Source organism: Lacerta agilis, chromosome 1, assembly GCF_009819535.1.
Source record: "Lacerta agilis isolate rLacAgi1 chromosome 1, rLacAgi1.pri, whole genome shotgun sequence".
Classification (NCBI taxonomy): domain Eukaryota; kingdom Metazoa; phylum Chordata; class Lepidosauria; order Squamata; family Lacertidae; genus Lacerta; species Lacerta agilis.
This window is the reverse complement of record NC_046312.1, coordinates 128,273,845-128,291,868: the sequence shown is the minus strand read 5'-3', so window position 1 is coordinate 128,291,868 and position 18,024 is coordinate 128,273,845. Positions and strand designations below refer to the sequence as shown.

Genomic DNA, 18,024 nt, shown 5'->3' with positions numbered 1-18,024 from the left:
CCCTAAATGAAGGTCTTTCTTATTTCCACATTTCCCCTTTTAACTAACAGGAGCTAATTAGCCAAGTCTTCCCCACTGAGAGATGGTTGCATGAAACAGTGTGTGGATATTAACTCTCTTCATCCTTTTCTTCCAATTGAACAAAAGCGCATTTCTCCTTTCGACTCATCCCTTTACAGATATCAGGCTCTTCTTTTCTGTTGACTGTGTATGTATACAAGAGCTAATTAACGGCAAATCCTTTGTAAAGCAGTGAAACCTTTTCCTCGTTGTGTTTGATACCCGCTTCGCAGTATGGTTTCATTATAATTTCACAGTAACTCAGCAGCACAGAATACATGATAGGGAATGGGAAGCTTGCCATTAATAAACTGTGAATGTTCATAGTCATCTTCATTTTTTATAACGCTCTGTTCTTCTGCATGGATTAAAGTTTCCCATATGTTCCAGATATTTATAGGATAATTATATACATAATCCTGTAAAAGTTGGTGGGGACAGAGAAATAGAGAAAATGCACCGTAAAAATCTACTTAAAGAGAGAGAAATATAATTTATTTGTGAGCATAAAGCAAAAAATTGTCTTTGGACTGGTACTATTGACTATGCAAAAAAATATTTACCAACAGAGACCTTGGGGGGGGGAAACAATTTATAATGTACTAGAGAATTTATCTCGGTCATATCTGAAAAATGTGTTGAGGGAGGCACCAATGCTGTGTAAAGTACTGAGAAGATCCTGGTTTCTATCCCCAGAAACCTCTAATTAAAGGACCAAACAGCAGGTGCTACAATGACTGCTCCCCACATCAATTGGGGGTGCCTTTTGTGTGGTTGCATGCAGCCCCCTGGGCCCCATGGCATCTCCTGGTAGTTCGGGCTGGCCTCATCCTCCCCAGGCTGGATACCTGAGGTCTCTGCCTACCTCAGTCAACTGCCCAATCTCACCTGGGGAGGGTGTTGCCAGGGGGATTGGCCAGGTAATGGGAGGGACTGCCCTGCCCGCACAATAGAAAGTGTAGCTTACCTGTAACATTGCTGTGTAAAGCACTGAGAAGATCCTGGTTTCTATCCCCGGAAACCTCTAATTAAAGGACCAAACAGCAGGTGTTAGAAAAGACCCTCTGCCTCAGATGCTGGATAGCCACTGCCAGTCAGAGTAGACAATACTAGACTAGATGGACAAACAGTCTGACCTGATGTTAAGGCAGCTTCCTGTTTTCAGCTACCTGCAGTTTGTTATGTTGAAACTGGGAACTGCATCTATTTTAAATGGTTCAACTGAACAAGTCTGAACTGCAAACCATGACTTGAATTTTACTTGTTCAGACTAGTCATAATTAAAACTAGGGCTGGCCTGCGCATGATGTGTAGTGTAGTGGTCACCTCAGGTGGCAGAAGCTCCCAAGGCAGTGGACCTGCAGGTGCCTCAGCACCTCCACTGGAGAAGTGGTGCCAACACCTGTGCTGATTTCTGGCAAGATCTCACCACTTCCCGCCACTGCACAGAACCTAAGTAAGGAATTCTGCAGCAGCGGCAGGGGCAGCACTTTCCATTTCACCTTAAGCAGTGAAACAGGACGCGCCACCCCAGGACGTTTGCCCCAGTTCGGACATAACAGCAAACTGCAGTTAGTTGAACACAGGAAGCAAATGCTTCTGATCTCACAGCTATGCCAGAGTAGGAAAGGAGGAGATTACATTACCAGGCTCATTTCCATGGTGCTATAGGTAGGCAATGCAGCTATTTCCTATGGAAGCCCAGTTGATGTGATCAAGTAACCATTCCCTTGTTCTTATTTGACTAGCCCAGTGTGTCCCCTGACTAAATATTCTTAAGCATAAAAAGAGCTTCTGAAACTGAAAACTGGATCTTCCTTAATTGTGCAAACACCCATTTGGTGTTAGGTGCTAATCTGATGCTGTTTTGAAAACGTCAGGTGCGATTTCCTTGACTTGTTAGGAACTGTCTAAGGGAAGAAACAACTTGTTATTCTAAACTTTCATGTGCATTTTTAATACTGTTCCTTTTAAGTGGAGACCTTCAGCGAACTCCTTAACTGTTAAAATTAGGCAGGTATGGAGAACTGTCACCTCTTTTGTTGCTGCCCATTGCAGCCGTTTTGTGGTTGCACCTACAGCACTTGTTATCAATATATGAGTGCTAACATCTAGGGAAGGAAATACTGGTCTTAGTACCTTGAAAAGACTGGATAGCTGCAGTAACTATATTCTTTCAAGAAATCAAACCTCATGGGCAAAGGAACAGAGATGGTGCTTCTACTGCTCTGGCAAACTCTGTCTCAATCTCTACATCCTTGGAAATTGGTTCCTTTTCAAGTTGCTATGTAGGTTTTATTCTCCACCCCACCCTGTTACTATGATTTTTTTTTTTAATGTATCTATTTATAACTCTGAAACCTATGTCCTCGGAAGCTTGCTTTACACAGCTTCATTCAGCTGTAATTACAAACAGCACCTGAAAGGAATGCATCATTAGGCGTAGAAGAAACACAAAATCTGCAATTTGGGAACATTCCAAGATTCTCTAGTGCCTCATTAATGAATGAGGCCCAAGAACCTCAGTCAACAAAATTACATGCTAAGCCTAAATTTCTGCCACTTGTGCAGATTCATCACAAGGAAGGCCACCTGTTCTGAAAAGCCCCACTATTTGTTAAGTTGAGAAACAGAATCTCTTTTGCTAACATAAATATTAGTTCAGATAAGGTACTTACTTCACTGCGGGGTTGACCCAAATGGCCATCGGTGAGCTTTGCGTCAGGTACAGTAGCAGAGCTAGTGCTGTCAAAAAAAACAACAACCCTACAACATGTCTGTGAACAAGAGCTAAATAGATCGTAGGCTTGCTCTTGTTGCTTTTAGAGTCCATGGGGACTGAGTTGGCTGTATATTGGCTGAGCTTGCTGGATGTAGGTTTTACCCAGTATGATGCCTGAGGCTCAGCTCAGCCATTCATCAGGACAGCAAGAGGTTTTGCTGTTAGAGATTTCAAAGTGCCTACGTGCAGAAAGTCAGCTATCCCCCTCTGACAATTAACTGTTGGCTGAAATCCAAGATCCACTCTCTCTCTAGACCAGGCATAGGCAACCTTCGGCTCTCCAGATGTTTTGGCCTACAACTCCCATGATCCCTAGCTAACAGGACCAGTGGTCAGGGATGATGGGAATTGTAGTCCGAAACATCTGGAGAGCCGAAGGTTGCTGACCCCTGCTCTAGACCCTTTGATTGGTTAAGGAGTTCCTAAAGAGATGAGCTCTGTGTGGGGTTTTGGTATAGTGTAGTGTGGTTTGGCTAATGAAGATTGCGAGAGAGAGAAGAAAGGTTTTGCTTTTGTTTCTTTTATTTTCCTAAGTCTGTACATAGTAACTTCTGGATACTTGTTGCTCCAGTAAATACTGTATATAGTTATCCAAGTGAAGTTGTGAGTTCCTGCGTCGTGCTGACCAGTCAATGCTCTACAGCCAGAAGCTTGCAGAAAACCTGCGTTCACTCTGCTGTGTCCAGGACTACGTTATTCCTGACACTAAATTTTAATAATTTGTATGGTGGTTGAATGGGCATGCCTGGTCCTTTGTATCATATTCATGCAATCCCCTCTGTTTTTTCAGGAGGAGGAGGAGGAGGAGAATCACATACCAGTAAATTGGGTATGACTTCGGCAAGAGGAGGGGAGGGCTTACTGCTCTGTCATGTGAAGACTTCCCCCAGCCCATTAAGTGTTTGAATTAGGACAAATCTGCCATGGGCAGCATGATCTAGGCATCATGTCTGGTGCTGAAGGAGCCATAGCTAATACTAACTAAAATATAAAAAAAATAAAATTAAATATTACTTAACTCCAAATGGCTAAGCAAGCTAACCGGCCAATTCCAATGAACACTTGTAAACCTTGTTACCGCATCTTTTTGTGTGCATAAAGGCACAAACTGGCCATCCCATATCTGCAGTCTGTGGGTGGATGCAGATAACAATTTTAACATACATTTCACCACACATCTGCCCTGGATGTGTGGGACAACCTTCCTTATCATTTGATGGGATGATAAGATAAGTTCCCCTGGAGTGGTTATGTCATCTGTATAAGCTCCATTAAAATTGGCCATAACTGGGATCAAACAATCCAAATTTAAAACCCTCCTTGTTGTGCAATATATAAGGTTTTTTGCAATGGAGTCTTTAAAAAAAATTGCAAACACACTTTGATTTTAGGAAAGGCAAGTACCTTGGCCTGTAGGATGAGGTAGGAACTGAAAAACAAGGGGATGAATTGTATAAATGAGAATATGCAACAAAAGTATATGCAAAAAGGAACCAAAAATAAGGGAGAAGATGCGGGAGAGAAAATATCAGCAATAATGACATATACAGGGACATTAGTTGGCAATGTATCAGCTTGAGTAGCAAAGTTAAAGAAGTAACACATAAGCATTATTTTTTCATGCAACTAGAAGTGTAGCTGGTACTTTCTTAACAATTCTGGTCCTTTTCTAGAGCATTCCACAAACCTAGCATCCTTCTTACGTATCGGAATAAATTGCTTATTTTTCCAACTTTCATTAAAGTTTAATTGAATTTACTGCCTAAATTCTCAAAATTATCACATGTGATTTTTTAAAAGAGAGTATCCGCTGAATATTCTCTGGTTGTGCTAATGTTCTCCAAATTCTAGGCACATATTTTATATTCAGCATCAGCATTTGACATGAAAAAGATTTTGCTGCAGCAGTAAACATTTGACAGTAGCTGTGAGTGGTTGCAGTCAGAATTTGACCATATGCAGCAGCAATTTTCAGTATTTGATAACTGATATTCAGGGTCAAATTTGATGCAGTATGGGAGATCTCCGATTGGATTTCTGTAGACAGAATTAACAAAACAAAACAAAAAACCAACCCCCCATGTAAGAATATCTCAAGAACCTTAGCAACAGGAAACAACTCAACTTCCTTTGTGGGAAAATGTGTTTATGAAATTTTTTAAAGATTGTAACAGAACTGAAATTTAGCTTGTCCTTATTCCATATTTCACTAAAGCCCATGTTCTTTAAATTACCAATAGCAATAGAATGCAGAAGATCAAATAGCAATGCTTTGCAGCAGCTTAATGAAAAGAAGCACAATACGGTGTGACAATAAAGGCACAGGAAAAACCAAGGATTCGGTCCATCTTTAAAAGTCACAGTATCTTTATTTTTAATGCATATTATGCAAGTCATTGGAATTCTGCAGATGTGCATAATGTGTAAGCCTTGCATTAATTTATACCTGACTCTTGACTTTATTTTGCCTCTTTCCCCATAATCAAGAGGGATTTGATAATCATGCTACGACTTGTGTAGGGCGTTTACACAGACAGAATACTGCTCTTGTAATATAATAGTGATAACCCCCAAAGTAGCATCAAGGCAGGCCCAGGAATAAATACTGTATACTTTTTTTTTTGGTTTTTTGGTTCTGCAGCTACCTTGAATTCTCCTTGATATTTATGAGCCCATGAGAAGTTTGTTCCCTCGTACACTTCAGAAAGTTAAGGTTTGCATATTTAGAAGCAGCTTGAGTGCAAGTATAAATACTGATCCAATTCTGGGTCAGTTTACTAGAATACTAATGCACCAAGTATTAGAAAACCAGATTGTGGTTTATGGAGACCCTGGGCAGTTACAGTTTAGAATCGGCTGAGTGGCATCTTGCCCCATGCATTGGAATGGCATTCAGTATTCAACCTGTGTAGTCTGAGCCTAGGCAAAGGCTGACATCACACATTACATATGGGGAAAGTGGTATGGATGCACATTTGCCACCATGGAGAAAAGTGCAGCATCTCTGTGTTCAAACCACTTCAACCACATTTAAAATGCTGAATCTCTCTTCATCCTAAGTACATCTTAGGATGTGAAACATACTGCTATTTGCCATCTTTTGTTCCTCTGTACTTCCAGATTTCTTCCCATTCAAACGTTTGACCTCTGCCATGCTCTGAATCTTTGATGGTGAGGGCCCACAAAATAACATGCCCGCTTGCCTACCATATCCTCCTTTGTTAATCTGGCCTTGCTGTGGCATGAATGTGAAAATACGTTGGCGTTTGCAGCATTCACTGAACATGCGCTTGAATTTAGATGTGGCTGAATGTATTTTCAGTGCCTGGATCTATGATGAATTTTCTTGAACATTTTACATGTGCATTGAAATAAACGCCAGTATTTTCTTTTCCTGAAATACAGGCAGAGAGGCTCTTGGATGGTCCCCCAGTCATCCTGCAGTGTTGGACCGTGCCAGCATGCCTCATCAGCCACCACTAAAAAATACTTTGAAACGCAATATGCTGTTTGGCAATGCACAATGTAGCCTCAAACATGACAAGTTTTGTATGAAAGCTGTGAGTAGTTATCGATTCTGTTAGAGGCGGAACAGCTAAGTTTTCGTAGGGTGGCATGGCCATTTCTCTTCCATCAATATTGCTGCCCATAGCATGTTCTTGATTCAGTGCCCCAATTAAATATCAGTGCAAGGAACTCTCAGGTTAATTATGCACAGCTATTTATGCCACCTACTAAATGCTGACCACATCTGAACTACTGCCGAGCACCTAGAATGGATGTCACCAGAGCAAACTGACCTCTTGGTGCATAATATGTTTCTGCTCAGTGTGATACGTGCTCACATTTGTAAAAAGCACATTTTCCATTTAATGCACAAAAATAAACATGGAGAGAACCACATACAACTTGGTAAAGTGAAGCGTGCCTAGTACAGCCTAACCCAAATTTGCAAGGTTTAACAGAGAAGCTTCATGGAGGGAAAGACTCTCTAAAGAAGAGAAAAGGGCGCAAGTTGCAAATCACCCCTTTTGGCTTGACAGTCACTAGACTGTTTCGATCCAAGAAGAAAATATTCGTTTTTTGTGGAGGGGGTAGAAAATTGAAAATATGCAGCAAGTGTATAAAGAGAGCTCTTCTTTTGCTTAGGTTGAACCTGTTTCACCTGAGAGTCCAATCTAGTGGATTTAGATGTTTTCCCGTCACAGTTAAATCAATCTATATTAGACAGGACCTGACTTGGCATATTTTAAAAACAGCATTAATTCTTTTAGTGAAATCAGACACAGGCTGAAGAAGAGTGCTTGTGAAAGTTCTTATTATGTTAACTTTTTTTCTGGTTATTTGTGCTACAGTTTCCTCGACTCACTGAATGTCCACTGAATGTTCGTGTCCTTCTCACTTTTTGGAAATTAAGTTTTCTTTATTAATGCTAAGTCATAGGTGCAGACGAACAAAAAGAAAACACAAGTTTCCAAACACAGGAGCAGTTTAGAGGTTGCATTTTCTCACTAAATAGGGAGCAGATGATATTTTTTTTCAAGCAGCAAGTTTTGTATATCTGAATTGGACACATAAGAAATGGCATCCTACCAAATGGCGTAGAGATGTTTGGTTCTTCCTTACCCTTAGAAATGTGTGGTATTTGCTTTATTTTCTCTACAATAGCCAGAGTCCACATATTATTGTACTGCAGCAAGAGCTTTATGTCCTGTAGTGTCTTCCATTTCCGGGCCAAAAAAGTTATTGCTGCAGCAGAGTATCCATGTAAGAAGGCGACAAAAGTTCTGCCGGTGCATTTGCACTGCACCAACCTCACTGCCACTTTTCCTCGCCACCCACCTTCTGGTAAGCACAAAGGTTGAGACTGAGCAGAGATCAGGTGAGCAGCAGCACCCCACCAGTTACTGCCCAGAAGATTCTGGTGACCTTTTAATTTGCTTGGGGGGAGTTCCACCGTGAATAAATCCACAAAAGAGGGAGATTGAACAAACAGTTGTGTAAATCAAACTCTTAGAGGTGCTCAGATTTATTAAAGCACAAAACATATTCAAATGCAATGAGGGGGATCTTCAGTAACATTATTGCATGAAGCTTCAAGAAAGGGTTGTATCTAGAGCAATATAGAGGAATGCATCCCATCAGCACAAGGATTTCTGCTGGCATGGTGGAATCTCCCCCTGCACTCCCCAAATCTGTTCTAGGGGTTCCCCCAACCCTCTGGGGCAGATTTTTTTGGGAGGGGTTGAAGGGTGTGCATAGGGGAATTAGAGGGAGGAAAGTCCCATTGTGCAGAAATCTTAGTGCTGATGGGAAATGTTAGTTGTATACTACCCATATATATCCCCCAGCAACAGCAGAAAAAGAAACAATAATGCTTCTGGGTTTTGTGACATTCAGACATTCAGAAGTATTCAAAATTTCTTAGACTGGCTAACAACTATAACACTGAGACTAAGAAAGCACAAAGGTCACCTTAATTTGTTATGGAGAGATATGGCAAGATGTGGTTGTCTTTGGGCTTTCTTAGTCTGTATATTTTTATATTTATTGATGGGCAAGGCATTTTAAAGTCATCTAATTGTGGGTGCATTATTACCGGAGGGCAGGGGGAGGGAGGGACTGAGAAGGCACCCTGTTAAGGCCCATGGAACTCTCTGCATACACCTCATTACATGGTCCAACTCAATGCCTCTCTGTGTCATTAGCTGACTGATGTGGAAGATGCTCAAGTTCAAATAGGGACTGATAAAATCTGTGGGAATCAGATACCTGGGCAGTATACAACATAATTAAAGCCTCCTTTGCAGAAGGAGTTTTATGAAAATGTCACTTAGGTATGTTCACAGGAACCTATGTAGAAACACGAATAAAGATTACTAATTTATTTTCATAAATTCTGTAGCAACAAGGGCTTCAATGCTCAGCCTACTGACATATTATATTACCTATTTTAATAAAGAAGATAGGATAACAGATGTTCTCTCCCTTGGCTTTCCTTCACAGTGCAGAATTCTGTTTTCTCTTGCTGTTCTCCAGTCTACACTATAAAAACACTTAGTAATAATATATGTAAGTAATTAAGCTCCAAATCCTGATTCTGACAGTACCATAGGGACAGTAGATGCTTTTGATGTTTTGAAATGGCTAGAAAGTTGATACATGCTCCCCTGTTGAGCCACCTCATGTACCTTTGCAATATTAACTTTGAACTTTCATCTTGATTTGGTGTGTGCGCCCGTACCGGACTGAATAGCAGATGTTGCAGAGGAAAGGAAAACATTGCATACCGTTTAAATAAACGTGCACTCTTGATCTCTTCTAGATGAGTGCCAGTGCACTGCTTATCACTCCTAGTTAAGGAGTCAAAACATTTATTTAAAGTCCTCCACTCACAACTTCCTTAATGCAAGCAAGTAAGAAATATTATGTTGTATTATTAATTACTATTATACTCCATTATTCCTCCAAAGAGCTTGGAGCACCTGCTTCCTTTTCCCCAAGTGATTCCCTGTCCCGGCAGCGTATTGGGACAGATCTGCCTAGCTCTAGCAACAGACTTCCAACCAGGGCTGACGCACACTTGAGCCAAGGTGATGTGTTTGCATCAGTTGGCAGATGCTGAGGAGAAACAGATTAGTGACCCCCTTTCAGAACTCCTCCAGAATCCATTTGCCCATAAAGCTACCCACCACTGTTATACTGGCTGGCTAGTTGCTTCTGTGGTGATGGATGCAGTTGCCACCAGCAGTCAACAAGATGCTATTCCCGACCTAGGGGTCTAGGAGTGCTGCCATCATGTTGCAGCTACAGGAAGTGGAGGCACTGTCCCTAAAGGGCTGGGTCATCTACATTGTGGTCTGAGGAACAGTCCTTCCTCCAGATGAGGTCTTGTGGGTGAGCTGGTCCTGGAATGCACCTGTTTAAACAGTTAAACAGCTGCAAAAGTGCAAGTGAAGCAAGCACTCTCTAGGGCTGCCTTGTCCACAGTGCCAAGGTAGGACCTTATATTCATCACAGGAAGACATGGGCAAGGTGGTCTCAGAGGGCCTTAGGAGTGTCTGTGGTTGGCAGCAGCAGAGGAAGTCAGTCTATGGGAAGATACCTCAAGCCCCACAATGGGCTTTGCGATAATTTTGCAACATGGGCTTCCTTATCTCCCCAAAAGGCCTTGCCTGTTCTGGAAAGCTGGTTGGTTGGCTTATTTTCCTTTACCTTCTTTGGGTCCTTCCATTTCTAGTATCGTAATATGGCGGAAATAGGGATTCATTAAACCCAAGTGACAGATGTCCTTTAGCCACTGTTTTCTGTCACGGGTTCTAGTGTCATTTTTTTCCTGTGCACTGGTTCGCGTCTCCACTCCTCCACATGCAGCTGCTGGGTGACCTTGGGCCAGTCACACTTCTCTGAAGTCTCTCAGCCCCACTCACCTCACAGAGTGTTTGTTGTGGGGGAGGAAGGGAAAAGGAGAATGTTAGCCACTTTGAGACTCCTTCGGGTAGTGAAAAGCGGGATATCAAATCCAAACTCTTCTTCAAACTCTTCTTATAACTGGGACCTCAAAATGTTGTCATGACCACTAGCTCCCACTGCCCCTGGTAGATCAGTATCCCGGATTTATTATGTCTTTTGTTCCTACTTTCTGGTACCAACTGGATGCCACACCCAGTTGGCTCCTCCTGCCTGTGCAGGAGTGAGGTGGGAACAGCAGGAGCCTTGGAATTATTAGTCCTTGGAATAAGAGCCTGTTACAAACTGCAAGGGTTCCTTGCCTCTTGCTCTCTCTGTCTAGAATAGGCCTTGGTTCAGGAGCAGCTGGTTGTTTAACTTGCTAAACAGGGACTCAGCTGCAAATAAAACGCTTTAAGTGTGTTTTAATTTCTCTGGTTGGCCAACCTTGAATATGTTTGTCTCCATCAGATACCCTCAGACCACTCTTGTCTGCTCAGTGTAAATAGCAATACTTACGTTGGCCTTAGTACTGGGTAGGAATCAAACTACTGTATATTTAAAAAGTAAGTGGAAAGTATTTGTCCTTAACTTGTCTAGGCCTGATTTTATTCAGCTTAGAAGCACATTATACCATGATAATGAGACTATGATAGTTTGTGCTTACAAATGTCATAATGTCAGGTTACTTTTTGTGGCCTTTCATGCACCAAGGTCAACATGGCTATTTAGAAAATGCACCAGGGAAGGACTGGACTAATTAACTCATCCCACACAGACTTTGCTCAGCATCTTAAGACATTAAACATTATTAGTGACACTGGAAGGAGCATGTGTTATGGGTCAACTGCTGGCCTCGATCACTTGTACAGGTAAAGAAAAGTCACCTTAGAAATACATTTTTCTGCAATCAGTATAAACTTTTTCCTAGTGTTTTCAGGTTCATTTCACATGTGCAAATAGGCACATGACCTATTCATTGTAACAAACATCAGATGAATATTATGTCAGGGAAATGCTAGAGACAGCAACCTATAAAGAAGGCTAGGGGCTAATTAAGTTAGTTTGTCCCCAGTGCAAAAGATCTCAGGTGTCGTGAATGCACTCTGGGACAAAGAAGCAGCTACTGCTATTCCTTTGAAAATGAAAAAAGGACAGCAGTCATTTGGATCTGTCTTTAGCATTTATCAGAACATATAGACACCATATTGGGAAGCAGCACGCAATAGGTGAAAGGCATGTTTATACCTCCTTATATCAAGTTTCACCATTACATACCCTCCAAAATTTCTCCGATGAAAATTACAATTATAATTATTTTATAATTGGATTGGATTTCCCCAGCCACTCTGGGCGACTTCCAAGATATAAAAAATAATACTAAGACATTAAACATTTAAAAAACACTTCCCTATACAGGGCTGCCTTCAGATGCCTTCTAAAAGTTGTATAATAACTTATCTCCGTGGCTTGGGGGTTGCATAACACCATACGCTCCAACATTTCTCCAATGAAAATAGGGACACCCTGAGGAATAGTGGGACGTTCTGGGATCAAATCAGAAACCGGGATGATGTCTGTAAATCTGGAACTCTCCTTGGAAAATAGGGACACTTGGAGGGTCTGCCATTGGGTGGTAAGCAGTCATCTTCCTCTAGTTCTAGGATTCTCCTTGTGACGGGTTGTATCTTTTATCTGCACGCACTAAGGTCCTCTGCTTTCCCTTTTCCCCTACAGCCCTACACACCACATTACTCCGGATTCCTCTCACACAGAAATGGCTGGACTGCAAAGGGGTGACAGATGCTCGCTAGGTGCAGCTGCTCAGCCATAATTTTCCTGCGTAGTTTTGCAGCTTTCCTAAAACTAGCCCATTTGCCCACCTGATGTTGGAAAAATAGTGGCCTACCTCATAGGATGGTTGCAAGGGCAAATGTTATAAATGTTATATAATGTATTATATAAATATTGCTACTTAAACACAGTTTTCATACTATTACCCAGATGGCATCCATGAAACTCCTGCCTTGGCATTTTTCTCACAGAGATTTGACAAAATTGTATTGAATAGGTCACAATTCATTTTGAGGAATTGTTGAAATTGCAACTAATCCCTAATTCCTTGACCTTTCATTCGTCTTTCTAACAATATAATGCGGTTCAGCTAAGATAAACTATGACTTTAGGAGGACTGTGCTTTGGTGTAGAGGATCTTGCTTTTGCATAGGAAGCTGGAATAGATGGGTTTATTATCCCTTAAAAATGTCAGTGTACTGTTGCCAGAATGAAACGTAAAACATTTTGCAGGCAATTTGAGCAGGACTAATCAATGTCCCCAAATGGATTGAGAATCTGGTGTGAGCACAGTCCACTTCCAACTTACTATGACTAGATGTGACTTCTTGGCGCAATGCCCAAGTTGCAAAAATAACTGCTCGCAGTAGTAGGCTGCATGGAATTGCAAGGCACCCAATTTTTGTGTGAATTACTACCTTTGGCCAGAGCCAGCTCAAGACATTTTGGCCCCTAAGGTGAACCACAACATGGCGACCCTCTCCAGGGAAGGAGGGGGTGAGTGAATATCTCTGTCGAGGACAGGGGGGGGGTGAAGTGGGAATCAAAGGCTGTCATGGGGAAGAAAAGGACCTGCTCTAAACCATACCAGGTGAATGCAGAGACCAGGAGACTCTAGAGGGTAGCCCCGGACATTTCTTCCCTAGGAGTGCTGAGAGACCTGCAGCGCCTTCTGTTCGCTGAGCGGCCGCTGTAGGGGTGGAATTAGGGGCAGGTTGCCAAGGAGGAGGCAGATCCAGCCTCCAAAGAGCATGCCATAGCTGTTGCTGCAGCAGTGGCAGAAGCATCAGTGGGCAAAGCATTCCTTGGAGGCCAGATCTGCTGCCGCTTGCCTCATGAGTGGGCAAGATCTACACCAGATTTCTTCTCGAGAAGTTGACCAACTGGGCGGATGAAATTGGCTTATTCCACCCAGAACAAGCAGGCTTTCGGAAAGGCCACAGTACTTCAGGCCACTGTCTAGTCCTCCAAACTCTGATTGACAAAAAAGCCTCATGAGTGGGCTGGCCTGGCCTCTGGCAATGCCCTGTCCCATGGTTCTACCTAGGGTAGCAGTTTCTTCATGCAAGTATTGTGGAGCTTCTCTAATTGGCATTTAATGTCAGAGAGGAGCCCTTGCACTGTGAATCTTTGTTTCTCCATTCAGTGTTTTCATTTGTCATCAAAACACATGGTAATTGTCTGCCTCTACTCTACACTTTGCCCTCCTTCCCCATCAAAACATGCATGATGGCCTGCTTAAAACAACAACAACAGAACAGAATGTGATAAAGGAGGGGGGGGAAACTTTGTCACAAATCGTACTGTGTTTTTGTGTGATTTGAAATGTCGCAATACTAACTTCGCAAATCCTTACACTTCACAAAATTTAATTTGTAAGCATGCACAGAAACTTGTTCCTATGTCTTACAGTTAACTGTTGGCTCCTGATTCACAGAACGCCCCTGATAGCTGCCGGAGTGATTGGAGGACTCTTCATCATCGTCATTCTGGGCTTGACGTTTGCAGTTTATGTGAGGCGCAAGAGCATCAAAAAAAAGAGGGCTTTGCGAAGGTTCTTGGAGACTGAGGTGAAGAGTTTTTCTTTCTTCTGCAAAGAAGCACTAGATACATACAAAGACATTTCTGTACAGCTTTGTCTAAATGGATTCTCTTCTGCTATAAAGAGTTGTTCATGAAATTCTTCCCATCCAAATTTCTCTACTGATAATGGGATGCCCATTATGTTGACTATGTAGAATGAGTGTGTGTGGGTGTATTCCCTCCACAGTTGTCCCAAACAGGTTGCTGAACTTTTAATGAAAATCTGTCTCCAATTGTACCTAAACACTTGGAGCCCTCTTCAAATTTTGCCCCCAGTTAGTTCTGAGTTCCTGAATGCCTTTTCCTAGAAGAGTACGATTCACAGCATTTCCCCCAGTATGAGTTTCTCCCCCACTACCTTAAATTAGTTTGAGATTAAACCATGTATTATCCTTACCCATTTTCCACAAAAAATAATTATTTTTGAGGACTGGTATCATTGGGTATCCATGACAATAGGTCTTGAAATGGGTTGCAATCAAGAGTGCTGATCTCAAAATTTCAGGACTGTGAAGCTGAAGAAGACCAGATAAATTTAATTTGGGGGGGAAATTGACTCCATATGTTTGTCCACTGCATGAGAGTATGAGAAAATGTTGCCAGCTGCTGCATCTCTGTGGTGGAAAAAGTTGCACTCGGTGAATACATGTTTTACGTGACCCTTAAAAGTGCAGATTGCCAACCCTAGTTGGTGGGAGCTGGAGAAGAGGTTACTGAAGTTATCTGAAAGCTTTTTTGTTTAATGATGGGCTGTGAATAAAAGTTTTCTTCCTAAGGCCCCCTGACATTTAATGTGTTGCAGGCTCCCAAGATACATTGCTCTTGCTTAGAAACTGCTTGTTTCAGTCAAAACATGCAGTTGGTTTTTTCAAGCCGTTTAGCAGGTTTTTCAGAGTGTACAGGACTATGCTGTATATGAACAAAACACTGTCAACATGATTTGATCTTGCTTTATCTGAACTGCTGACCTTTAGAAATCCAGCTTTACTTTGCAGTTACAAGTGGAACAGAAATCTATTTCTTCTCAGTAGTCAAAACAAAATAAAATAAAAAATTCCTTCCAGTAGCACCTTAGAGACCAACTAAGTTTGTTCTTGGTATGAGCTTTCGTGTGCATGCACACTTCTTCAGATACCTTCTATTTCTTCTCAGGAGTGTTAGCCTTAGATGAAGACAGCTTTAATTTCATAGCAGATCAGTGTAAAGCAACTTCCTTGATGAAGTTGTAATTCTATTGTTTTCTCTCTCTTAAAATGAATTGATCCACCCTTGATTTGACTGGCCATAAGTAACCAGTTCAGAGGAAACTGCTCTTGCTTTTTTATTTTTAAAGAAATCATATTGTTTGGCTTAAGCATTCTAATTTTGAAATGGCTTTAAGGATTCCCCTTGTGTTATTTTTAATGAATAGGAGAGAATATCCCTCTATGTTTAATCTTCCTCTATAACCCTAGAAGCTCTCAGTTTGGTTATAGTGCCACACTCTCAAACCTTTAACATTTGGCACATTTGTCTGCCAACTGAGTAAGGTATTTTGGCTCTGCTGCTCTCGCCTTAAGGGCTGTTTTCTCAGTTTCCTTTGTTGCATGAGGCAAGTGTTGTAGGAAATACTAATGATGCAACAATCATTTTGCAACATTGAGCTAAGGCTTCAGATTCTCTCCACTGTGCAACTGATTATACAATATAAGGAGAATGGATGATCTGATCTGATCTGATCTATTATAGTTATTCGTACACACAGAGAGAAATATTTTGAGTCCAATTTTGATGCCTGAAAATGGGATTAGTTTGGACACAGTGAAAACTAACTGGATAAAATACTTGGAAGTCATTATCAAACAACTTTTGCCAACCTGGTGCCTTCTAGATATTTTGCACCAGCTCCAAGTACCCCAGGCAGCACAGTTGTGACAGCTAGCACTGGTAGGAGTCGTAGTGAAGGATGGCACACTGCATTGTCTTGCAGTTAACATTATTAAAATCTTGCTGAATAATACAGTAGTACAAGCAGGGCTTTTTTCTCAGCCGGAACTCACTGGAACTCAGTTATGGCACCTCTCAGTTGGGCACCATAGCCATTTTAAGGGTTCACGGTGAGTTTCAGCATTTATTTTTCTAGGAAAAAGTGCACTGAATACAAGTGTGATGAGGGACATAAAAGGCATCTTGAAGCCTTTTTTGTTGTTAAAATCAGGGACTTTTGAAAGGTACACTTCTGTAAGCAGGGATGTAAAGAAATAAGGGGACAGATTTCCTTTCATCAAAAAAAGAGGAAAGGAATGGGGAAAAAAGAAATCAGATAACTTTATGGAGTCTAAAACTCCAATGACTTCTAGTTATGATGGCTTTACATTGCTTCCAGGAGTCCAATGGGACTTATCCCCTCCCCAGGTAAGTTGGCGTAATATTGCAGCATCAGAACCTCAAAGTCTGGAGATGTCATCAGATGTGTAGAACATCTTAAGTATCCAATCTATAAGATGACCAATAGGGTTTTAAACTTGCATATTTAACTAGTTCTTTTAAACATACTTATATGTACTTAATATGATAGCAAATAATAACAAGAGCTATTTAGAGGAGGATGAGTATATTTGGATAGTGGAACTACTATATTTTTAATCAGAATTTGTACATATAACGTATAACTTCCTCTTCCTTACACCTGGCTGCTTGAAAGTTAATTAAGGGAAGCAGAGTGTAAAAATTATGGTGTCAGGCTTATGTCTACGGCTTTGTTCTTTGCTATTTGTTTTTGTTCTAGATTAATAAAGTAATTCCCAGTTCCCGATAATTTTTGCCTGCGCAGCGTAGTCTATATACAACTAATTAAGTAGTCCGCAATGTTCACAGAGGCATGATAATGGTGCTCAAATGGCAATGCACAGAGCACTTAGCCTTGCAAACAGACACTTTGAAACACTGCAGTGGTTTCAACCCAATTTGAGCAAGAGTAGCCCTTAATTATTTTTCCTTATCCTGAAAGAAGACAGGCTATTTGTCAGTGTTTAGAGGCCAGTCTTTTCCCATTTATTTTTACAGAAATATATATTTCCAATCAAAAGCGCGCTGTATAGTTCTAATCAATTGATGATCTTCTGACTGAATTCCAGTCACATGGTTTGTTGGATTACAACTCATAGCACATGGAACAGCATTTGTGGGGGCATGTGCATTAAATTAAGGGTCTCCAGCACTATGTAATTGTGAAAAATAATTCAACCTCCCCCATAATCCCCTTTCTTTGAGAAAAAGCTTGGAGTGAACATTATCTTGGTGTTAGCTTGCCTTCAATAGAGACAATTTATGCTACCCAAGTTAGGAAGAGAGCAGAGAGAATTGTAGCAGATCCTTTACATCCCGGTCATCATCTGCTTGAGTTACTTCCATCTGGACGTCGCTACAGGACTTCATATACAAAATCGGCCAGGCACAAAAATAGTTTTTTTCCCCCCTTGTGCCATTAAATTGTTAAATTCGTAGTTGTATAGCTGAAGGGGAGGTAAATTATGGGTGGTGTTTCTTTGCTTCTTTGTATTGTGAGAGGAGCAGTGTCTGTATGTTTACATTGCAACGTAGCCGAAACAAATTCCAAGTATGTTGGAAAATGTACTTGGCCAATAATAAATTATTCCTCTTCCTATCTTTAAAACAGACTAAAATATTAAGGTGCTGACTGTTTATAATGGCTTTCTGTTTATGTTCTTGGGCACCTTTGCCAACCTCATGTCCTCCAGATGTTTTGGACTACAGCTAACCCCAGGTGCTGATGAAAGTTGTAGCCCGAAACATCTGGAGGGGCCCAGGTTGATGGCTGTTGCTATTGGTTTTTTATTGTTTTCTTTGAGTAATTACAATTATAATTTGAAGCTTCCTTAGGGCCATTTTTTTAAAGACTGAAAGGTGGGGTATGTGTGGTTTTATAAGTAAATAAATATATCCGGAGCATAACATTTTGAATAGCACATGATGTCATACTGGCAAATACCGTGTTCCACCTACCATTTATCTACGGATGAGGACGACACTTACCACTTACTTGATGTTGATGGAAAGAAAGAAACTAGCTAAAT

The 18,024-nt window shown here is 41.3% G+C and overlaps 1 protein-coding gene across 6 annotated transcripts in view; it reads left to right on the top strand.

Moving 5' to 3' along the window:
- Window positions 1–18,024, top strand: part of ERBB4 (erb-b2 receptor tyrosine kinase 4) — an 828,249-nt gene that overhangs the window by 657,573 nt on the left and 152,652 nt on the right. For all 6 annotated transcript variants that reach the window (XM_033170891.1, XM_033170926.1, XM_033170900.1 and 3 more), the window contains one exon: window positions 13,803–13,935. In XM_033170891.1, coding sequence (XP_033026782.1) covers window positions 13,803–13,935 — 133 coding nt within the window. The remainder of the gene's footprint in view (window positions 1–13,802; window positions 13,936–18,024) is intronic.